The following is a 25,764-nucleotide window of genomic DNA, read 5'->3' as shown; positions in this document are numbered from 1 at the left end:
TGTTGTGTTGTTGTGAACGACATCATTTATGTAACATCAATGTACAAACGTGGTCACAACTTGAGAGGCACTCTTTCTTTTTTTTTACAGCTTTAAGTGAGTCGCCTCTTTTGTTGTCAAGCTGAGAACAACAGAGCACTTCCACCCCTTCACAATAATAGCGCTGTACGCCACAAACAGTCTGACTTTGCTAACAAAATAAAGGTTTCAGAAAATTTTCCTTACACATGGATAATGTACTTAAAGCACTTATTGATACAATTACACAATTATTATGCTTTCACCTAAAACACTCAAGTACGTTTAAAGATGTATTACACCAATAAATGTGAGGATTTTTGCATTTTATTAAACATTTTATTTGACACACAAAGCACACTCTATGGTGGTAAAATAAGTGTAAAACTGAATGGAAAAACAAAACGGAAAAACTGAATTTTATAGTTTTTTTTATATTGCTTTTGTTATTTAAATGTGTTGATTGTTATTTAAATGTGCTGTTTACTTGTGATTTTTTTCATTGCTAATTTATATATTATATTTTTTTCAAACTTAATTTGAAATTGAGTTTTAGTGGTACAATAAAAACTCATGTTTTCAAATTAATTAACAACCGTGTCATTAATCGTGATAACAATATCAATCGGAATAATCGTGATTATTATTTTTGCCTTAATCGTCCAGCCCGAGCTGCAAATACTTATCATTATATATTATTATATATCATATATATTATATATATAATATTGTTAAATTGAGATAGGCTCCAGCGCCCCCCGCGACCCCAAAGGGAATAAGCGGTAGAAAATGGATGGATGGATGGATGTTAAAAAATGAACACAGATTACTGAGAAACAACGTTTTTAATTACACAAAGTATATAATCACAGTGAAAAATAAATCAACACTTAGTGCAAGATGTCCTTTAAACATGGCACCAATTGCAAAAAGTACTTTTAGCGTAATTTATTTAGCAAAAAGGAATAAAAGTGTCAAGGAGAGTATTCCTGGAGGTCTGGCATTTAACATTGTATTTGGCGACTCGTCAACAATAACAAATCTTTGTCGATTCATTTTTATAAATGATATTGTCAATTATGTGGAATAATTTGGGTAGCTGTACCAGAATGCATTTCGATACATTTCAAAATAAAGGGCTAAAAAATGTCATGATTGGCTTTATTTAAACATAAAATGTTATGTTAACTTTTGCTGTCAAAGAAGAATGAAGGCTCCTAATTAGTCTGCTGACGTATGCAGTAACATATTGTCATTTTATTTTGTCAACATTATTCATCTACTTGTTCATTTCCTGTTAATATCTGCTTCCTTCCCGTGTGAACATGTTCTATCTACACTTCTGTTAAAATGTAATCATCACTTATTCTGCTCTTCTTTGATACTTTACATTAGTTTTGGTGATATTTGGGTATGGATCCAATATACATAATAAACAAGAAATTAAAAAAGTTTGTGATAATAAAAAAAACACTGATGTAATCAGACTATCGTCGATATTTGTTTACATTCAGGAGTGCTGAGTTATTGTATCCTCCTACGGTGTGTAGTGAAGCATGTTTAGCTATTCCTCGTCCTCCAGTGATAATGTACTTGGAAGAAACATACTTTATTTGTCGCCATGGAGGTGAGGGTTAGTGATTTATAAGTCGCTAAAACACTGCAAAGGGACGTTAGCCACTAGCTAGCTATGTTTGCAAACACACTTTGTAAAGCGTCAGTGTATATAGCTTCAACTTTATCGTTTATTTTCGAGCCAAAACACGTCCATTCTCCCTCTTCTGTCCCCACAACATTTCTGCTTGTATGTGCTTTGTGCCGGTAAAACAATGTATCACAAAAACTTAGGAATTTGTGAAAAATATAGCCAGTTTTAACACAAATATGCACAAATGGAAGCACAAGCTAGTTCTTGTTCTTGTTTTATTTATTGCTTTGAAAAATGTGACTGTGAGCAAGTTGCAAACAGCCCCTTTAAGCGCAAAAATTATGACTAAAATGGTGAAGCTGTATTTTCATTTGCACATTAATTTTTATTGACTATGTGTATATATATATATATACATATATATTTGTGTACGTGTATATGTGTTTATATATACACTAGGTTTGTACGGTATTAGTATAGTACCGCGATACTAATTAATCATATTCGGTACTATACCGCCTTTTAAAAAGTACCGGGCAGTTCAACAGAAGTGTAGATAGAACATGTTAAAAGAGATAGCGCCCCCCGCGACCCCGAAGGGATTAAGCGGTAGAAAATGGATGGATGGAACAAGTAGATTAATAATACATTTTCTACCACTTGTCCCTCATAATGTGTACAAAATAATAGGTAGATAAATGACACAATATGTTACTGCATACATCAGCAGACTAATTAGGAGTCTTTGTTTGTTTACTTACTACTAAAAGACAAGTTGTCTGGTATGTTCACTATTTTATTTAAGGACTAAATTGCAATAATAAACATATGTTTCATGTACCCTAAGATTTAAAATAAAGCCAATCATTTTTTGTGGTCTCCTTTACTTATAAAAGTATCGAAATACATTTTGGTACCAAAATATTGGTATCGGACAACACTTATATACATATTTGTGTATGTATAGATGTGTATATTTGTGTGTGTGTGCATATACTTGTGTATTATGTAAAAAATGTGCATATATGTTTGTGTGTGTATATGTATGTGTGTATGTGCATACTGTGTATGTATATATATACACACACACACACACACACACATATATACACAAATATACGTGTATATATACTGTATATATATATATATATATATATATATATATATATATATATATATATATATATATATATAAATGTGTGTGTGTGTGTGTGTATGTATGTATGTATATACATACACACACATATATACACACAAAAACATATATGCACATATATACAAACACATATATAATAATAATAATAATGGATTAGATTTATATAGCGTATTTCTAGCTTTTCAATGACACAACGGCAGCGTTTTTTGGATGTTAAGAGGCGGGGAGCGAACCTGCAACCCTCAGGTTTCTGGCACGGCCGCTCTACCCACTACGCCATGCCGCCCCATATATATATATATATACACACATTATTATTGATACATATATACATACATATATACACATACATGTGTGAGGTGTATATACTGTACTTGTATATATATATATACACACACACACACACAAACATATGCACATTCATATGTACATAAACACACACACATATACACATCATTATATATATATACACACACACGTATACGCATATATATACATATATACACACACACACACACACTTATGCGTGTATATTAGTGTTGTCCTGCTACCATATATATATATATATATATATATATATATATATATATATATATATATATATATATGTGTGTGTGTTTCTGTGTAGTGGGCCCTTCTTTAGTCGAAAAAGTTTGGCCCCGGAGTCAAAAAAGGTTAAGAACCCCTGATCAAAATGATTGATTTTATACATAAAGACTTAAGTTTGCTGGCCTCTCACAAGATGAGTATTGATCCATATCTTAAAGTCTGCCTTCACTCTAATATGAATGCACAGATGTATTTATTGTTGTTGTTATTATTGTTGAACTGCATTGCTGTTAGTAGTTTGTTACCTGAGTCAGCAAAAACCGCACAACAAAGTGAATGATAAAATGATTTCCTTAAATACACACAATCATCATTCCAGAAACCAAGTCCAATGTCGGTGGATTTCAGAGATGAACGCAGCAGAAGAATATGAAGAAAGACGAACCAGGAAGCAGACGTCAAACGTATTCATGAACCTTGTGGAAGCTGGACGGCGCCCTCCCGCTGCGCACGCTGCTGGCGCCCACCAGGTAGGGGCCCGCGTAGGGCCGGTACTCCTTGGACCTGCGCTTGTGGTAGCTGAGGACGAAGACCACGCCGGCGGCCAGCAGGAGACCGCAGGTGGCCCAGCCGATGAAGAGCGACGCCCCCAGCTCCCGCTTGCGCGAGTCCATCACCGTGGGGTTGTAGAAGTCCCGAATGACGGTGTGCGCCACCCAGCACACGGGGATGAGCGCAAGCAGGCAGGCCAGCAGGAACAAGCTGGCGGCGAAGACCAGGGTGACGTTCTTGGCCCTCGGGTGGTCCTCGCAGCACGTGGTCCTCTTCATGGTGAAGCCGGCCACGAACAAGGCCACGACCACCAGCACGCCGGCGACCACCATGAGGCCGCGGGCAGCCTGCAGCTCGGGCGGCAGAATGAGCAGCGAGTCGTAGACCTTGCACTGCATCTTGATGTCGGCCTGGTTGTAGCAGTTCATCCACAGGCCCTCCCACAGCACCTCCATCACGATCAGGTTGGCGCCGATAAAGGCCGACACCCTCCACATGGGCATGGCAGTGGCCGCCACCAGGCCGAACAGGCCCAAGAAGCCCAAAACCATGGCCAGGATTTCCAGCTTCGCCCTCATGCTCCAAACGGCGGTGCGGTCTCGCCTCGGGTGCGTCTGTCTTCGAATAGAGCCACTCTTCAGTGTGTGTGGTTTTTTTTTTTCTCGGCTGATGATATCGCCACGCTCGCTATGTCATCATTCTGGTTTCTCAGAGGCCGCTTCACCTCACTAGATTTATTTATATCGCACTTTTGAAAACAACCTCGGTCGGCCAAAGTGTTGTACAGACAAAAAAGTGCACACAGAAGGATGAAAGAAGTACAATTTGTCACCTAAAAATACTCCAATATAACCTAAATGAGTCTGTGCACTTTCCCCTGATGCTGCGCCATGTTAGCCAACCTGCTTGGATGCTGAAAGCAGTCCTGATCTGTTATGGCCGCGCACTTTCAGGAAGTTTGTGAGGAATATTGATGACGCTCGTTAGTGTTTCAAACAAGGTGCGTTCCAAAGACGTTAGCAATAATCATTGGTCACATGTCAGCCGCTTCCTTTGTTTTTATTTATTTTTTTATTTCTATTTCCTTTTTTATTTCAATGTATTTTTATTGTTTCATTTGATTTAATTTTTTTAATTTTTTTTATTTCAGCTGTTTCCTTTTTTTAATATTATTTAATTTTAATGTATTTTTAAATTTTATTGATTTATTTTCTCTGGTCAGCTATTCCCCTTTTCATAAATGTTTTTATTTAAATGTATTTTCATTTTATATTGCATTTTTTATGTTATCAATTTATTTTTTAATGTCAGCTATTTTATTTTTTTAATTGTTTTTTATTTCAATCTAAATGTATTTATTCATTATTAATTTAATTTATTTTATTGATTTATTTGTTCATGTCAGCAGTTTTAGTTATTTTATCCCTTTATATTTTTCATGTCAGCTATTCCCTTTGTCATTTATTTTTTATTTAAATGTATTTTCATTTTGTATATTTTTTTAATGTTATTATTTTTTATGTCAGCTATTTTCTTTTTATTTATTTATTTATTTTTCAATATAGATGTATTTATTTTTTATTGATTTAATTTATTTAATTTTTGCACGTCTCCTGTTTTCTTTAATTTATTTTTAATTTAAATGTATTTCCTTTTTTTTAGTGATTTTTTTATTTAAATATATTCTAATTTTGAATTTACATTTTATTCATTTATTTTTTTAACGTCAGCTATTTACTTTTTTTTTTAAAATTATTATTATTATTTCAATTTTTTTTCATTTTTTAATTAGATATTTTTTTACATTTTATTTTTATTTTTTTTTATTTTGCATGTCAGCTATTTTTGTTCAAACCAGCAATTCACTTGCTTGCTTTTCACTCCAGATAAGAACAACAATTGCATGTTTTCAAACTGACTATTTTGCCTTTCCCCCACTAGGTTAGCACCAGGCAGAAAAAGCAAAGCGAAAGAACTCAGCAGATGTTCCCAAAAACAGGAACAGAAACCCAAAAGCCGGTCTGACGGGTTTGCCGAGTGATACAGCTGAGCTGCCTTCAAGTAAACAAACACACACACACACACACACACACACACGCACGCACGCACACACTTTCTAAGGTAAACATCCTTCATGGTGACATCATAATTGTCAGTCAAAGCTGAACTGACCTGAAATGCTAACAGTTAGCACGGTGTTAGGTAGTGTCCGGTTAGAACAAATACCACCATAATAGCTAGCATGAATTGCTAGTATGCCAACAGTTAGTATGCATCAATCATCAAAATATTTGACTGTGAACTATATACCTGCAAAGATGGCTATTGCTAACATGCTAAAGTTAGAATGCTAACACTAAATATGTGTCACATAACAAAATATATGACTAAGTTGAAGACGTGCAAAAATAGATTAAAAACAACAAAAACATTTTTTAGCACCGGACTATAGAGTGCACCAGTATACAAGCCACACCCACTAAATTTAAGTAGAATTTTTTTTTCCATGTATAAGTCACAGATATATACGTTGTGAAATGAGTTAGTTACACAGAAATGTTTATTTACATACCTTAATTGTTTCCAAATGGCGTCTGTAACAGGGCAGTAAAACGGCTGATCAAGCAAAACAGAAGTCATGGTCATGGACCCGCTAGCTGCACAAGCTAGCTCTCCAATCAGCTAAACTCCATAACTCCACGGTGACGTTTTGGTGAATTTACTGAGGAATTTGTGAAAGGAATTCTAGCCTGATTTAGCCATTCCTTTACCACTTTTGAGGTGTGTTTGGGGGTCATTGTCCTGTTGGAACACCCAACTGCGCCCAAGACCCAACCTCCGGGCTGATGATTTTAGCTTGTCCTGAAGAATTTAAAGTTAAAAGTTAAAGTTAAAGTTAAAGTACCAATGATTGTCACACACACACTAGGTGTGGCGAAATTATTCTCTGCATTTGACCCATCACCCTTGATCACCCCCTGGGAGGTGAGGGGAGCAGTGGGCAGCAGCGGTGGCCGCGCCCGGGAATCATTTTTGGTGATTTAACCCCCAATTCCAACCCTTGATGCTGAGTGCCAAGCAGGGAGGTAATGGGTCCCATTTTTGTAGTCTTTGGTATGACTCGGCCGGGGTTTGAACTCACAACCTACCGATCTCAGGGCGGACACTCTAACCACTAGGCCACTGAGTGGAGGTAATGCTCCTTTTTCATTGTCACATTTACACTCTGTAAAGCACCAGTTCCATTGGCAGCAAAACAGGCCCAGAGCATAATACTACCACCACCATGCTTGACGGTAGACATGGTGTTCCTGGGATTAAAGGCCTCACCTTTTCTCCTCCAAACATATTGCTGGGTATTGTGGCCAAACAGCTCCATTTTTGTTTCATCTGACATCACATGGATGAAGAAAAGACCTTCTGGAGGAAAGTTCTGTGGTCAGATGAAACAAAAATTGAATGTTTTTTGTGACCAACAAGTATGTGCTCCAATCACTCTATCACAAAAGAATAAGAGTTGTAGAAATGATTGGAAACTCAAGACAGCCATGACATTATGTTCTTTACAAGTGTATGTAAACTTTTGACCACGACTGTATACTGTATAATTTTATAATTTATTCTTATTTGTTTGTTTCAGTTAACATTGATATTTAAACGTTTACATTTAAACTACAATGTTAAACTATAATAGATAATATAATATATAATAATGATGTAGTTATTATATAAAATGTTTTTATATAACTATATTATATGTATTATTATTATTATATAATAAATGTAATAGAAATACAAGTGTTATTGCATTTGAAAAATATGCATTATTACGTGTTATCTGTACGTCAGTGATTAATTTGCTCTCCAAACAATGTTGGCAATATTATCGTCGGCAATAATTAGTCGGTTAATGAATCGTCGAGAATAATTTGTTAACGGCCCAGTCCTAATTGTGTTACTGTTTTTTGAATGAGCAGGAAGTCAGTGCAGTGGTAAGATGCGCCAATAGAGGGCTGCAATGAGTCAGTTTGGTCTCCACATAATGATTGTTGGTGTGTTTCCATTTTGTCTTATCATTCACAGTCCTTATGTAAAACATTTATCCAGAGGTGGGTAGTAACGCGCTACATTTACTCCGTTACATCTACTTGAGTAACTTTTGGGATAAATTGTACTTCTAAGAGTAGTTTTAATGCAACATACTTTTACTTTTACTTGAGTATATTTATAGAGAAGGAACGCTACTTTTACTCCGCTACTTTTATCTACATTCAGCTCGCTACTCGCTACTAATTTTTATCGATCTGTTAATGCACGCTTTGTTTGTTTTGGTCTGTCATAGTGCCTGCGTTTCAACAAATACAGTCACTGGTGACGTTCACTCCGTTCCACCAATCAGATGCAGTCACTGGTGACGTTGGACCAATCAAACAGAGCCAGGTGGTCACATGACCTGACTTAAACAAGTTGAAAAACTTATTGGGGTGTTACCATTTAGTGGTCAATTGTACGGAATATGTACTGTACTGTGCAATCTACTAATAAAAGTTCCAATCAATCAATCAAAAGTGTGAGGGAAAAAAGATACTTGTTTTATTTCAACCGTACCGTCAAAAGCCTCAAGACTGACCGCACAGAGGACGTTCCTGTCTTCACAATAAAAGTGCCGCGCCATGGCGCCTGCGCTTTCAAAACAAGAGTCTCCGAAAGCCAGCGCAAACAAGCTAGCAAGCTACGGAGTTTGACGCCAATATATTTCTTGTAAAGTGTATAAAAACGAATATGGAAGCTGGACAAATAGGATGCCAAAAACCCACCACTTTCATGTGGTATTAGACAGAAAGGAGGAACTTTTTTCTCCTCCATTTGAAAACGTGGACGTTATCATCACGACTGTCTGATTCCAATCAATGCAAGTCATCAGAATCAGGTAATACACCAACTTATATTCTTGTCAACATGAAAGAAAGGAATCTATATGTTAAACATGCATGTATATTCATTAAAACACCTTTAACATGTAAACAAAAACAGCAAAAATAAATACTTATAAATTATATACTGTATATATCAATGTATATGTATGTATGTATGTGTATGTATATATGTGTGTATATATATATATATATATATATATATATATATATGTATATATATATATATATATGTGTGTGTGTGTGTGTATGTTACTCATCAGTTACTCAGTACTTGAGTAGTTTTTTCACAACATACTTTTTACTTTTACTCAAGTAAATATTTGGGTGACTACTCCTTACTTTTACTTGAGTAATAAATCTCCAAAGTAACAGTACTCTTACTTGAGTACAATTTCTGGCTACTCTACCCACCTCTGCATTTATCTTTCTGTTTTTGATGCATTCTAAATCGAAAGGTACGAGGTTTGCTTACAATGTGGCCATGAAGCCCTGTAGAAAACATCCAAAAAACACACCAACAATACTCCATTTACATGTGGTGACCTAAGTATTAACAGGTATGAGCGATATTGTTATTATGAGCGCTAACGCTGAGGAACTACTTTTAGCGGTGTGCAGTAAGTGATTGTTTTATTATGTTTGTATAGCTTGTTTAGCACTTAGCAATACTGCCACCTGCTGGATCTGTCGATCATCCTCCTTATATTCAGGCTGAAAAATGGAAGTCATCATTTGTCCCAAAGTAGTCTTTGTTGTCTCTCATCAAGTACCATGATTAGTAGTCTTGTTGTTGTTGTTGAAGGGAAAGTGAGCGTTGTGATGTGTCTGTGAAATTAATACTTAAAATTATCAAAATATGTATACATTACATGTTATTATGAATGTTACTACATGACATATATAGTTACATCATGTATATATTACATGTTATTATGAATGTTACTACATGACATATATACTTACATCATGTATATATTACATGTTATTATGAATGTTACTACATGACATATATACTTACATCATGTATATATTACATGTTATTATGAATGTTACTACATGACATATATACTTACATCATGTATATATTAAATGTTATTATAAATGTTACTACATGACATATATACTTACATCATGTATATATTACATGTTATTATGAATGTTACTACATTACATATATACTTACATCATGTATATATTACATGTTATTATGAATGTTACTACATGACATATATACTTACATCATGTATATATTACATGTTATTATGAATGTTACAAGATACTACATATATATTTACATCATGTATATATTACATGTTATTATAAATGTTACTACATGACATATATACTTACATCATGTATATATTACATGTTATTATGAATGTTACTACATTACATATATACTTACATCATGTATATATTAAATGTTATTATAAATGTTACTACATGACATATATACTTACATCATGTATATATTATATGTTATTATAAATGTTACTACATGACATATATACTTACATCATGTATATATTACATGTTATTATGAATGTTACTACATGACATATATACTTACATCGTGTATATATTACATGTTATTATAAATGTTACTACATGACATATATACTTACATCATGTATATATTACATGTTATTATGAATGTTACTACATGACATATATACTTACATCATGTATATATTAAATGTTATTATAAATGTTACTACATGACGTATATACTTACATCATGTATATATTACATGTTATTATGAATGTTACTACATTACATATATACTTACATCATGTATATATTACATGTTATTATGAATGTTACTACATGACATATATACTTACATCATGTATATATTACATGTTATTATGAATGTTACAAGATACTACATATATATTTACATCATGTATATATTACATGTTATTATAAATGTTACTACATGACATATATACTTACATCATGTATATATTACATGTTATTATGAATGTTACTACATTACATATATACTTACATCATGTATATATTAAATGTTATTATAAATGTTACTACATGACATATATACTTACATCATGTATATATTATATGTTATTATAAATGTTACTACATGACATATATACTTACATCATGTATATATTACATGTTATTATGAATGTTACTACATGACATATATACTTACATCGTGTATATATTACATGTTATTATAAATGTTACTACATGACATATATACTTACATCGTGTATATATTACATGTTATTATAAATGTTACTACATGACATATATACTTACATCATGTATATATTACATGTTATTATGAATGTTACTACATTATATATACTTACATCATGTATATATTAAATATTATAAATGTTACTACATGACATATATACTTACATCATGTATATATTACATGTTATTATAAATGTTACTACATGACATATATACTTACATCATGTATATATTACATGTTATTATGAATGTTACTACATTATATATACTTACATCATGTATATATTAAATGTTATTATAAATGTTACTACATGACATATATACTTACATCATGTATATATTACATGTTATTATGAATGTTACTACATGACATATATACTTACATCATGTATATATTACATGTTATTATGAATGTTACTACATTACATATATACTTACATCATGTATATATTACAAAAGCAGTGAAGTTGTCACATTGTGTAAATGGTAAATAAAAAGAGAATACAATAATTTGCAAATCCTTTTCAACTTATATTCAATTGAATAGACTGCAAGGACAAGATACTTAACGTTTGAACTGGAAAACTTTGGAATTTGATGCCTGCAACATGTTTCAAAAAAGCTGGCACAAGTGGCAAAAAAGAGTGAGAAAGTTGAAGAATGCTCATCAAAGACTTATTTGGAACATCCCACAGGTGAACAGGCTAATTGGTAACAGGCGGGTGCCATGATTGTGATTATAAAAGCAGCTTCCATGAAATGGTCAGTCATTCACAAACAAGGATGGGGCGAGGGTCACCACTTTGTCAACAAATGCCTGAGCAAATTGTTGAACAGTTTAAGAAAAACATCTACCGTCCGTAATATCATCAAAAGGTTCAGAGAAATCACTGCACGTAAGCTGCATGTCCGTGACCTCAGGCGGTACTGCATCAAAAAGTGACATCAGTGTGTAAAGGATATCACCACTTGGACTCAGGAACACTTCAGAAAACCACTGTCAGTAACTTCAGTTGGTCGCTACATCTGTAAGTGCAAGTTAAAACTCTACTATGCAAAGCGAAAGCCATTTATCAACAACACCCAGAAACGCTGCCGGCTCCGCTGGGCCTGAGCTCATCTAAGATGGACTCATGCAAAGTGGAAAAGTGTTCTGTGGTCTGACATATGTGTAAAAATTGGTTTTATTTTGTATTATTTTTTAAATAAATGAAGTAACGTTTATGACAACCTTTTTGCAAAACACAATATAGAATGTGAACTATAATAGGATAATGCATACATTTATCATTTGTTTTCAAAACAGTTACAAAAAAGCGGGACCCCAAAAATGTACTGTGGGACCCCATTTTTATGACTCGATGGGGTCCCTGGCACCCCCATTTTGAAAATTCCTAGCGCCAACACTGATGGAGTATTGGTGCGTGCAAAACAGCAGCAGGCGGCTGTGGCCTGCGGGCCGCTTCTAATACTAATCAAATATCATCCTCAAATATCTCATAACTGAACTACTGTGTGGAACCATTTCCCTTGTGGATCAATAAAGTTGGTCTCAGTCTAAGTTGAAAAAAATGCTTTTTTTGACAGCTGCAGCTGCGGCTGAAGTCCACCAGAGGGCGTTTTTTCCCTTCAAAGTTTTGCTGTCGGGCAGCACGGTGGAAGAGGGGTTAGTGCATCTGCCTCACAGTACGAAGGTCCTGAGTAGTCCTGAGTTCAATTTCGGACTCGGGATCTTTCTGTGTGGAGTTTGCATGTTCTCCCCGTGACTGCGTGGGTTCCCTCCGGATACTCCCGCTTCCTCCCACCTCCAAAAACATGCACCTGGGGATAGGTTGATTGACAACACTAAATTGGCCCTAGTGTGTGAATGTGAGTGTGAATGTTGTCTGTCTATCTGTGTTGGCCCTGCGATGAGGTGGCGACTTGTCCAGGGTGTACACCGCCTTCCGCCCGAATGCAGCTGAGATAGGCTCCAGCGACCCCCCGCGACCACAAAAAGGGACAAGCGGTAGAAAATGGATGGATGCATGGGTCTATTGCTGTCAATAAAAGACACTTAAGCAATAGTCAGAGTTTTTCCCTCAAAAGTCTGGTCCGGAGGGCTTCAATTCCCCGATGCTTATGTTTTGTTTTTGTTTTTTTTTCTTCCCAGGTCACCTGTCTGTCATCCTGGGGGTCTTTTTGACCTTTCCCCCATGTTGGGGAATGAGAGCCCTCTTGTGGACTAACGTTAAAAAATACTTTCCCGGGATGACTCACAGCGTTAGGAAAGGCCTCAATAAGCCCCAAACAGCCCAAAATGTGGGGGGGGAAACCGAAAATGTTTTAAATTCCCTCTCTGAGGGGATTTTCCTCCCACATTTTGGGCTGTTTGGGGCTTATTGAGGCCTTCACTAACGCTGTGAGTCATCCCAGGGAAGTATTTCTGAACGTTAGTCCACAAGAGGGCTCCCAACACCTGCCTGTCTGCTCAGCTCCTCCAAAATTAGGCAAAAGGGTTTAAAATCAGGCCCAAAAGGTGCAGGACTCATCCCAGCTATGGAGATGAGTGCAGCTGCTTCAGGCGGCCACCAGAGGCCTCTAATTCCCCGGAAATACCGGCTGGACTCCTCTGCCTTACCAAAATACGCTAAACTGTCTAAAAATAGGCCCCCAAAAGGGCCCCAATTCCCCGGGAACACATGCTGGACTCCTCTGCTTCACCAAAATACGGCAAACTGTTTAAAAAGATGCCCCAAAAGGGCTCCAATTTCCTGGGAACACCTGCTCGACTCCTCTGCCTTAACAAAATACGCCAAATTGTCTAAAAATAGGCCCCCAAAAGGGCTCCAATTCCCTGGGAACACCTGCTGGACCCTTAAGCGTCACCAAAAATTCGCAAACTGTTTAAAAAGATGCCCCAAAAGAGCTCCAATTCCCTGGGAACACCTGCTCGACTTCTCTGCCTTACCAAAATACGGCAAATTGTCTAAAAATAGGCCCCCCAAAAGGGCTCCAATTCCCCGGGAACACCTGCTGGACTCCTCTGCTTCACCAAAATACGCCAAACTGTTTAAAAAGATGCCCCCAAAATTCTCTTTATATATATATATATATATATATATATATATGTAAATTTTTTTTTTAAATTTTTTTTTAGATATTTTATTATTATTATTATTATTATTATTATTCATTTGTTTCTCGACAGGGTGGTTGCTGGATGTTCCATCTCCATCGTTGGGGTCCCTGCGGGTGGGGTGGGTGGTTCCCCTGGCCGCGTGCTGGGCGGTCCTACGGCGGCCAACTTGGGTGGGGTGGCCTGGGGCGGGCCGCGCCGTGCTCACCGGGGAGTGGGGGTGGGCTCGTGGGCGCCCAGTTAGTCCTGGGGCAGGGGCGGTGTTCCCGTCTGGTTGCGGGGAGTCTCTGGGTCCCTCGGGCAGGGCGTCCCGTCTTTCTGCCCCTGTGGGGTGTGGTCTCTTGCTGGCTTGAGGGCTGGCTGTCCTCTGCTTCTCCCGTGCCTTGTCCTCTGCCGGTGGGCCGGGCTCTGGGGTTCCTGTCGCTGGCCGGCCTGGCTGCGTGGGGCCGGTGGTTCCTTGTTCCCTGGGTGCCACACCTGCTGTTTGTGGGTTGGGCTCTCTGGGTGGCTGGGGCCATACTCTGGCTCCCACACACACTGGGAGTCAAATATATTGTACACACAAATACACATATATACTCACATACACACCGTTATTCATACATACATACATACATACATACATAGGTACCTACCTACGCTCCTGCATACATACACAAATACAGTACATACCTACATACTCAAAGTTCGTACATCCACACGCACATTCACTGTACAAACATACATATACACATACTGTACATATACATTCACTGTACAAACATACATATGTACATACTGTACATATACATTCACTGTACAGACATACATAGACACATACATATACATTCACTGTGCAAACACATATACACATACTGTACATATACATACATACACTCATGCACATAATCACGTTTAATCAAACATAAATTAACGTTGTTACCCTAGGGTAAACTGGGTAACACATGGCACACTGATAAAGCGTAACCTATTGTTACTATAACAATCTACAAGGTTAATATGGTTGCTTCTCTTTCTTCCCGTCCATTTTTCTGCTTTCTTTTGTATCTCTAGTTATCATTACATATATGTATTGTTACATTTGAACAACTGTATTGTTGATAATAGAGGTAAATTATTGGTATTGTTCATTATCAATAGTGATATTTCTATTGATATTTGTATTGCTCCATTTGTAATGTTCATTGTCATTTCTGTATTATTATTTATTTCACTAACTGCTTCTTTGCTATCACTTTTACCATCATATTTGTACATGTCATATTTGCTGATGTTGCTCTATTGTTGTTGTTGTTATTGTTGTGTTTGCTGTTGTTAATTTTGTCTCTATGTCTTATCCCCCTCTTGTCCCCACAATTTCCCCCTCTGTCTTCCTTTTTTTTCTTTCTATCCCCTCCTGCTCCGGCCCGGCTGCACCAAATGATAATATAAATACATTTAATAAAGTCAAATACAAATAAGGCAACAGGAGAAGTATCCCACACTTCTTTTTTGTAAAGTAAATGTGTACAGCCGATATGGGCATCTACATCAACTATATGATTTGCCTGAGAAGCTGGCCAGGACAAAAAAAAAAAAAGAAAAAAAAAGAGGTGTACCTAATGTAGTGTCCAGTGAGAGGTGTACCTAATGTAGTGTCCAATGAGAGGTGTACCTAATGTAGTGTCCAGTGAGACCTAATGTAGTGTCCAGTGAGAGGTGTACCTAATGTAGTGTCCAGTGAGACCTAATGTAGTGTCCAGTGAGAGGTGTACCTAATGTAGTGTCCAGTGAGACCTAATGTAGTGTCCAGTGAGAGGTGTACCTAATGTAGTGTCCATCCATCCATCCATTTTCTACCGCTTATTCCCTTTGGGGTCGCGGGGGGCGCTGGAGCCTATCTGACCTACAATATGTAGTGTCCAGTGAGAGGTGTACCTAATGTAGTGTCCAGTGAGACCGAATGTAGTGTCCAGTGAGAGGTGTACCTAATGTAGTGTCCAGTGAGAGGTGTACCTAATGTAGTGTCCAGTGAGACCTAATGTAGTGTCCAGTGAGAGGTGTACCTAATGTAGTGTCCAGTGAGACCTAATGTAGTGTCCAGTGAGAGGTGTACCTAATGTGGTGTCCAGTGAGACCTAATGTAGTGTCCAGTGAGAGGTGTACCTAATGTAGTGTCCAGTGAGAGGTGTACCTAATGTAGTGTCCATTGAGAGGTGTACCTAATGTAGTGTCCAATGAGAGGCGTACCTAATGTAGTGTCCAGTGAGACCTAATGTAGTGTCCAGTGAGAGGTGTACCTAATGTAGTGTCCACTGAGAGGTGTACCTAATGTAGTGTCCAGTGAGAGGTGTACCTAATGTAGTGTCCAGTGAGAAGTGTACCTAATGTAGTGTCCAGTGAGAAGTGTACCTAATGTAGTGTCCAATGAGAGGCGTACCTAATGTAGTGTCCAGTGATCGGTGTACCTAATGTAGTGTCCAGTGAGAGGTGTACCTAATGTAGTGTCCAGTGAGAAGTGTACCTAATGTAGTGTCCAGTGAGAAGTGTACCTAATGTAGTGTCCAATGAGAGGCGTACCTAATGTAGTGTCCAGTGATCGGTGTACCTAATGTAGTGTCCAGTGAGAAGTGTACCTAATGTAGTGTCCAGTGAGAGGTGTACCTAATGTAGTGTCCAGTGAGAGGTGTACCTAATGTAGTGTCCAGTGAGAGGTGTACCTAATGTAGTGTCCAGTGAGAGGTGTACCTAATGTGGTGTCCAGTGAGACCTAATGTAGTGTCCAGTGAGAGGTGTACCTAATGTAGTGTCCAGTGAGAAGTGTACCTAATGTAGTGTCCAGTGAGAGGTGTACCTAATGTAGTGTCCAGTGAGAGGTGTACCTAATGTGGTGTCCAGTGAGACCTAATGTAGTGTCCAGTGAGAGGTGTACCTAATGTGGTGTCCTAATGTAGTGTCCAGTGAGAAGTGTACCTAATGTAGTGTCCGGTGAGAGGTGTACCTAATGTAGTGTCCAGTGAGACCTAATGTAGTGTCCAGTGAGAGGTGTACCTAATGTAGTGTCCAGTGAGGTGGTGAATAAACACCAATGAGACATATTTCATATTTTCTCCCTAAAAATCCGAGGAGTGGCCAGAGGGGATGAAGACTCCTCGTCCTCCTCTTCCTCACCAGCGAGGACCACCTTCCTCCTCCTCCTCCTCGTCACGTGGTGCCTCGAACGTCCTCACGAGCACGTGCATCACGCACCAACACCGTAGGTTCTACAAGGTTCTAGCAGGTTTTAGCAGGTTGGAATTTCTTCACGGATGTTTGAGAGCAGCGAGCGGACTTCTCTGGATTCTACTCGGCGTGTCTCCTTCCGCCGCAGGGGGGCGTCGAGCAGCGGGCGCAGCGGCGGCATAAGTCCGCTGGAGCAGCAGAGGAGCCGGCGAGCAGGCGAGGCTGTGAGTGCAACTCTTTTATTATCATATTTATATGTTTATTGTTTGTAAACTCATATTTTATTATGATATTTATGTTTATGTATTTATTGTTTGTAAAGTAATATTTAATTATCATATTTTTATGTATTTATTGTGTGTAAACTCATATTTAATTATCATATTTTTATGTTTAAGTATTTATTGTGTGTAAACTGATATTTGTGTTATATTTTATTGTGTGCGATACAAGCAGTCCTGCAGAGTATTAACTTGTGTGTGATAGCATGTGCGACACAAGCAGTCCTGCAGAGTTTTTACTTGTGTGTGATAACATGTGCGATACAAGTGGTCCTGCAGCGTGTTTACTTGTGTGTGATATCATGTGCGATATGAGTGGTCCTGCAGAGTGTTTACTTGTGTTTGATATCATGTGCGATACAAGCAGTCTTGCAGCGTGTTTAATTGTGTGTGATATCATGTGCAATACAAGCAGTCTTGCAGAGTGTTTACTTGTGTGTGATATATCATGTGCCATACAAGCAGGCCTGCAGTGTGTTTACCTGTGTGGAATATCATGTGCGATACAAGTGTTCATGCAGAGTGTTTACTTGTGTGATACAAACAGTCCTGCAGTGTGTTTACCTGTGTGTGATATCATGTGCGATACAAGCAGTCCTGCAGAGTGTTTACTTGTGTGTGAGATTTTGTGCGATACAAACAGTCCTGCAGAGTGTTTACTTGTGTGTGATATCATGTGCGATACAAGCAGTTCTGCAGCGTGTTTACTTGTGTGTGATATCATGTGCGATACAAGCAGTCTTGCAGCGTGTTTACTTGTGTCTGAGATCTTGTGCGATACAAACAGTCCTGCAGAGTGTTACAGTCCTGCAGAGTGTTTACTTGTGTGTGATATCATGTGCGATACAAGCAGTCCTGCAGCGTGTTGACCTGTGTGGAATATTATGTGCGATACAATCAGTCCTGCAGCATGTTTACTTGTGTGTGATATAATGTGCGATACAAGTATTCATGCAGAGTGTTTACTTGTGTGATATCATGTGTGATACAAGCAGTCCTGCAGCGTGTTTACCTGTGTGTGATATTATGTGCGATACAAGAAGTCCTGCAGAGTGTTTACTTGTGTGTGATATCATGTGCGATACAAGTATTCATGCAGAGTGTTTACTTGTGTGATATTATGTGTGATACAAGCAGTCCTGCAGTGTGTTTACCTGTGTGTGATATTATGTGCGACACAAGAAGTCCTGCAGAGTGTTTACTTGTGTGTGATATCATGTGCGATATGAGTGGTCCTGCAGAGTGTTTACTTGTGTGATATTATGTGTGATACAAGCAGTCCTGCAGTGTGTTTACCTGTGTGTGATATTATGTGCGACACAAGAAGTCCTGCAGAGTGTTTACTTGTGTGTGATATCATGTGCGATACAAGCGGTCCTGCAGCGTGTTTACTTGTGTGTGATATCATGTGGGATGCAAGCAGTCTTGCAATGTGTGTCATATCATGTGTGATACAAGCAGTCCTGCAGTGTGTTTCCTTGTGTGTCATATCATGTGTGATACAAGCAGTCCTGCAGCAAGTTTACCTGTGTGTGATATCACGTGCGATACAAGCAGTCCTGCAATGGGTTTACTTGTGTGTGATATCGTGTGCGATACAAGCGGTCCTGCAGAGTGTTTACTTGCGTGTGATATCATGTGCGATACAAGCAGAGTGTTTACTTGTGTGTGATATCATGTGCGATACAAGCAGAGTCTTTACCTGTCTACAATAATAATGATAACATGAATGAGTAATCAAACATGTTGAAGAAGTGTTCTTGATGCTGTTCTACAAATGACCTCACAGTGTGTGCATGCAGACAATGCATGTGTGATTGAGGTCGTGAGGACAATGAAGGCACTGAAGAGCAAAGAAGAGCAACAACAATAGGAGATAATTGAGCAACAACAATACAATAAAAAAATAAAAGAGCAACAACAATAGGAGATAATTGTGTGTGTGAACGTCCTCGGGAGTCATTTTCATGATTTGATTGACTTTTAAGATGATGACACTCCTTTGATAGCTTAAGCCTTTTTAGCTAACATTTAATTAATGACACTCAATTGATGACTATGATGATTAATGAGTATTATTATAATTATTATTATTATTAATTGTATTTTCATTACTATTACTATTAATATTATTATTAATAGTGTTGCTTTAATGCATGTATGCCTTTACATGTTGTGTAGTGTTGTATTTAATAATTAATATGTTTATTAATGATTCTAAATTACTTTGTCAATTCAGACCCTAGTTTTGCAAAGCTGTGATTGGTTGAAGTCTTTCTCTAATTTATTTTCTCACCTTGATTAACATTTTCTGATTTTTGTAGCAACAAGTTTTAAAATATTTTGTAACAACATAGCCTGTTGTTGTTACACGTGACCCGTTGTTGTTACACATAACCTGTTGTTGTTACACGTTACCTGTTGTTGTTACACATAACCTGTTGTTGTTACACGTGACCTGTTGTTGTTACACATAGCCTGTTGTTGTTACACGTAACCTGTTGTTGTTACACGTAACCTGTTGTTGTTACACGTAACCTGTTGTTGTTACACATGACCTGTTGTTGTTACACATGACCTGTTGTTGTTACACATGACCTGTTGTTGTTACATTTAACCTGACTTATGACTTGTTGCTGTTACATGTAACCTGTTGTTGCATGTGACCTTTTGTTAAACGTGACCTGTTGTTGTTACACATGACCTGTTGTTACACGTGACCTGTTGTTGTTACACGTGACCTGTTGTTGTAACATGTAACCTGTTGTTACACATGCCCTGTTGTAACACATAACCTGTTGTTGTTACATGAGACCTGTTGTTGTTACATGTAATCTATTGTTACACGTGACCTGTTGTTGTTACACGTGACCTGTTGTTACATGTAACCTGTTGTTGTTACATGTAACCTGTTGTTGTTATACATGACTTGTTGTTACACGTGACCTGTTGTTGTTACACGTGACCTGTTGTTGTTACACGTGACCTGTTGTTGTTACATGTAACTTGTTGTTCTTATACATGACTTCTTGTTGTTACACATGACCTTTTGTTGTTACACGTGACCTGTTGTTGTTGTTGTTGTTGTTGCACGTGACCTGTTGTTGTTACACCTGACCATTTGTTGTTACACCTGAACTGTTGTTGTTACATGTGACCTGTTGTTGTTGTTACACGTGACCTGTTGTTGTTACATGTGACCTGTTGTTGTTACACGTAACCTGTTGTTGTTACACGTGACCTGTTGTTTTTGCACGTGACCTGTTGTTTTTACATGTAATCTGTTGTTGTTACACGTGACCTGTTGTTGTTACATGTAACCTGTTGTTGTTACATGTGACCTGTTGTTGTTACATGTGACCTGTTGTTGTTACATGTGACCTGTTGTTGTTACACGTGACCTGTTGTTGTTACACGTAGCCTGTTGTTGTTACACGTGACCTGTTGTTGTAACATGTAACCTGTTGTTACACATGCCCTGTTGTAACACATAACCTGTTGTTGTTACATGAGACCTGTTGTTGTTACATGTAATCTATTGTTACACGTGACCTGTTGTTGTTACACGTGACCTGTTGTTACATGTAACCTGTTGTTGTTACATGTAACCTGTTGTTGTTATACATGACTTGTTGTTACACGTGACCTGTTGTTGTTACACGTGACCTGTTGTTGTTACATGTAACTTGTTGTTCTTATACATGACTTCTTGTTGTTACACATGACCTTTTGTTGTTACACGTGACCTGTTGTTGTTGTTGTTGTTGCACGTGACCTGTTGTTGTTACACCTGACCATTTGTTGTTACACCTGAACTGTTGTTGTTACATGTGACCTGTTGTTGTTACACGTGACCTGTTGTTGTTACATGTGACCTGTTGTTGTTACACGTGACCTGTTGTTTTTGCACGTGACCTGTTGTTTTTACATGTAATCTGTTGTTGTTACACGTGACCTGTTGTTGTTACATGTAACCTGTTGTTGTTACATGTGACCTGTTGTTGTTACATGTGACCTGTTGTTGTTACATGTGACCTGTTGTTGTTACACGTGACCTGTTGTTGTTACACGTAACCCGTCGTTGTTACACGTGACCTGTTGTTTTTACATGTAATCTGTTGTTGTTACACGTGACCTGTTGTTGTTACACGTAACCTGTTGTTGTTACATGTGACCTGTTGTTGTTACATGTGACCTGTTGTTGTTACACATGACCTGTTGTAACACATAACCTGTTGTTGTTACATGAGACCTGTTGTTGTTACATGTAACCTGTGACCTGTTGTTGTTACACATGACCTGTTGTTATTAGACGTGACCTGTTGCTGTTACACGTAACCTGTTTCTGTTACACGTAACCTGTTGCTGTTACACGTAACCTGTTGCTGTTACACGTAACCTGTCGTTGTTACACGTGACCTGTTGCTTTTACATGTGACCTGTTGTTGTTACACCTGACCTGTTGTTGTTACATGTAACCTGTTGTTGTTACACGTGAGTATTGATCGCTATAAAAGTAGGAGTGCTCAGATTTAGGACACTTGTTGTTTACCAGGAAAGATGTAAACCCAAATACTAAATAGAAGTTCTACATAAAGCACCAATTTAACAACGTGTGTGTGTGCATGCGTGCGTGCAGGAGCAGCTTTAATGAAGAAGCACAACTGCTGACCAACAGGGACCCTTGTCAACTAGAATGGGGTCACCATGGCAACCACTGCTCCTCTTCTCAGCCATCACTGTTGTTTCAGGTCAGAGGTCAAACACACTCTCCTTGTTGGAAGAAAGACATGTTGCATGTTAGTGCGTGGACATAAAAAAATTAAATATTACCCAGTTTTATCTGCTTGTACTTTTTACAATTCATTTAAAATTATTGTATTTGTTTTTTAATCCCTCAATGATCTAGCCCCGCCCACATCTTGTTGATTGTTGACTTGGATCATTTTAAGTTGTTGATAATTGATATGAATTATTTTAGTTGTTATTTGACATGAATTATTTTTAGTTGTTGATATTTGACATTAATTATTTTAGTTATTTGACATGAATTATTTTAGTTGTTGATATTTGACATTAATTATTTTAGTTATTGATATATGACATTAATTATTTTATTTGTTGATATTTGACATTAATTATTTTAGTTGTTATCTGACATGAATTATTTTTAGTTGTTGATATTTGACATTAACTATTTTTAGTTGTTGATATTTGACATTAATTATTTTAGTTGTTGATATTTGACATGAATTATTTGTAGTTGTTGATATTTGACATGAATTGTTTTAGTTGTTGATATTTGACATGAATTATTTGTAGTTGTTGTTATTTGACATTAATTATTTTACTTGTTGATAATTGACATTAATTAGTTTTAGTTGTTATTTGACATTCATTATTTTAGTTGTTATTTGACATTAATTATTGTAGTTATTTGACATTAATTATTTTAGTTGTTGATATTTCACAATAATTATTTTAGTTGTTATTTGCCAATAATAATTTTTAGTTGTTGATATTTGACATTAACTATTTTTATTTTCTGATATTTGACATTATTTTAGTTGTTGATATTCGACATAAATTATTTTTAGTTGATATTTGACATGAATTATTTTAGTTGTTGATATGTGACATGAATTATTTTACTTGTTGATAATTGACATTAATTAGTTTTAGTTGTTGATAATTGACATTAATTAGTTTTAGTTGATATTTGACATACATTTTTTTTTTACTTGTTGATATTTGACATGAATTATTTTTACTTGTTGATTGTTGGCATGAATTATTTTTAGTTGTTGATATTTGACATTAATTAGTTTTAGTTGCTGATATTTGACATTAATTATTTTTAGTTGTTGATATTTGACATGAATTATTTTTAGTTGTTGATATTTGACATTAATTATTTTATTTGTTGATATATGACGTGAATTATTTTACTTGTTGATAATTGACATTAATTTTTTTTAGTTGTTGATATTTGACATTAATTAGTTTTAGTTGCTGATATTTGACATTAATTATTTTTAGTTGTTGATATTTGACATTAATTATTTAGTTGTTGATATTTGACATTAATTAGTTTTAGTTGTTGATTGTTGACATTCATTATTGGTATTTGTTGATATTTGACCTGAATTATTTTTAGCTGTTGATATTTGACATTAATTACTTTTAGTTGTTGATATTTGACATAAATTATTTTAGTTGTTATTTGACTTTTTTTTTTAATTGTTGATATTTGACATTAATTATTTTACTTGTTGATATTTGACATTAATTATTTTACTTGTTGATATTTGACATTCATTATTTTTAGTTGTTGATATTTGACATACTGTACATTATTACTGTACATTATTGGTGTATATTATTACTGTATGTACATTATTGCTGTCCATAATTACTCTTCATAATAATGTACATTATTACTCTATATTATTGCTGTACATTATCACTGTACATTATTGCTGTACATTATTACTGTACATTATTACCGCACATTATTACTGTATACTATTACTCTACATTATTACTCTACATTATTACTGTACATTATCGCCGTACATTATTAATTATTACTTGTCTGCTGCAAGTTGCCATCTTTGTTTAGCATCCATCTTGGCAAGTTAGCATGCTAACTGTCTTTACTCCACTGCATATTCTCTTCATAGTCAATCTACTTCTGAAATATTCTATATTGTAATATTTTACCCCAATTTGAAACATGTACTTACACAAAAGTAAGCCTAGTGTATACAGTGAGACTAGCATGCAGTTAATGTGTTGCAGATGTTGCACTAGCGATGGGGGCGCGGCCTATTTCCTACGCTGCCCTGCTGAGAATGAAAGCAGACAGCTCTTCTTTGCCACTCGGCCCCCGCGGGCGACCACGGCAACATCTTGGTGGGCAGCATCATGGTGGGGGGCCCGCACTGCCCGACTGGTCCGTCTTTGCCAGCCACCCTCATCCTGCTATGAACCTGCCAGACCCTCAGGAGGACCACACAAGTCAAGGTAGGAGACACTTTAGACTCATGAACTTCTGTCTTTGACATCATAACATATATATATATATATATATATATATATATATATATATATATATATATATATATATATATATATATATATTATATATACAGTTGTGGTCAAAAGTGTACATACACTTGTAAAGAACATAATGTCATGGCTGTCTTGAGTTTCCAATCATTTCTACAAGTCTTATTTTTTTGTGATAGAGTGATTGGAGCACATACTTGTTGGTCACAAAAAACATTCATGAAGTTTGCTTCTTTTATGAATTTATTATGGGTCTACTGAAAATGTGAGGGTCAAAAGTATACATACAGCAATGTTAATATTTGCTTACATGTCCCTTGGCAAGTTTCACTGCAATAAGGCGCTTTTGGTAGCCATCCACAAGCTTCTGCTTGAATTTTTGACCACAAAATTGCTGCAGTTCAGCTAAATGTGTTGCTTTTCTGACATGGACTTGTTTCTTCAGCATTGTCCACACGTTTTAAGTCAGGACTTTGGGAAGGCCATTCTAAAACCTTAGTTCTAGCCTGATTTAGCCATTCTTTTACCACGTTTGACGTTTGTTTCGGGTCATTGTCCTGTTGGAACACCCAACTGCGCCTAAGACCCAACCTTTTTAGATTTTAGGTTGTCCTGAAGAATTTGGAGGGAATCCTTCTTTTTAATTGTCCCATGTAAAGCACCAGCTCCGTTGGCAGCAAAACAGGCCCAGAACATAATACTACCATCACCATGCTTGACGGTAGGATGATGTTCCTGGAATTAAAGTCCTCACCTTTTCTCCTCCAAACATATTGCTGGGTATTGTGGCCAAACAGCTACATTTTCGTTTCATCTGACCACAGAACTTTCCTCCAGAAGGTCTTATCTTTGTCCATGTGGTGTCAGAATTTCAAGTACCTCGGAGTATTGTTCACGATTGAGGGAAGAGTGGATCGTCAGATTGTCAGGCGGATCGGTGCGGCGTCTTCAGTAAGGCAAACGCTGTATCGATCCGTCGTGGTGAAGAAGGAGCTGAACCGGAAGG

The 25,764-nt window shown here is 36.9% G+C and overlaps 2 protein-coding genes across 5 annotated transcripts in view; one reads left to right on the top strand and one right to left on the bottom strand.

Annotated features, from left to right (window-relative positions):
• The window catches only part of cntn5 (contactin 5), a 101,531-nt gene that overhangs the window by 21,373 nt on the left and 54,394 nt on the right, over nucleotides 1-25,764 (top strand). The window contains exons 3-7 of one of the 4 annotated variants that reach the window (XM_061972334.2): nucleotides 3,751-4,531; nucleotides 5,865-5,984; nucleotides 17,311-17,630; nucleotides 22,327-22,438; nucleotides 24,489-24,713. In XM_061972334.2, the coding sequence (XP_061828318.1) occupies nucleotides 22,384-22,438; nucleotides 24,489-24,713 (280 nt within the window). In that variant the 5' untranslated portion in view covers nucleotides 3,751-4,531; nucleotides 5,865-5,984; nucleotides 17,311-17,630; nucleotides 22,327-22,383. Of the gene's footprint in view, nucleotides 1-3,441; nucleotides 4,532-5,864; nucleotides 5,985-17,310; nucleotides 17,631-22,326; nucleotides 22,439-24,488; nucleotides 24,714-25,764 lie in introns of those variants that run through there. The other 3 variants (XM_061972335.2, XM_061972333.2, XM_061972336.2) reach the window with 3 other exon arrangements.
• Nucleotides 3,411-4,800, bottom strand: LOC133614411 (claudin-4-like). The gene has a single exon (XM_061972342.1). The coding sequence runs from the start codon at nucleotides 4,499-4,501 to the stop codon at nucleotides 3,830-3,832; it is 672 nt and encodes a 223-aa protein (XP_061828326.1). The 5' UTR covers nucleotides 4,502-4,800; the 3' UTR covers nucleotides 3,411-3,829.

This window comes from Nerophis lumbriciformis, linkage group LG17 (genome assembly GCF_033978685.3).
Source record: "Nerophis lumbriciformis linkage group LG17, RoL_Nlum_v2.1, whole genome shotgun sequence".
NCBI classification, from domain to species: Eukaryota; Metazoa; Chordata; class Actinopteri; order Syngnathiformes; family Syngnathidae; genus Nerophis; species Nerophis lumbriciformis.
This window is presented reverse-complemented; position numbering and strand designations above follow the sequence as displayed.

Coding starts and splice junctions, on each gene's coding strand:
- LOC133614411 (XM_061972342.1), bottom strand. CDS start 4,501: ATGAGGGCGAAGCTGGAAATCCTGGCCATGGTTTTGGGCTTCTTGGGC.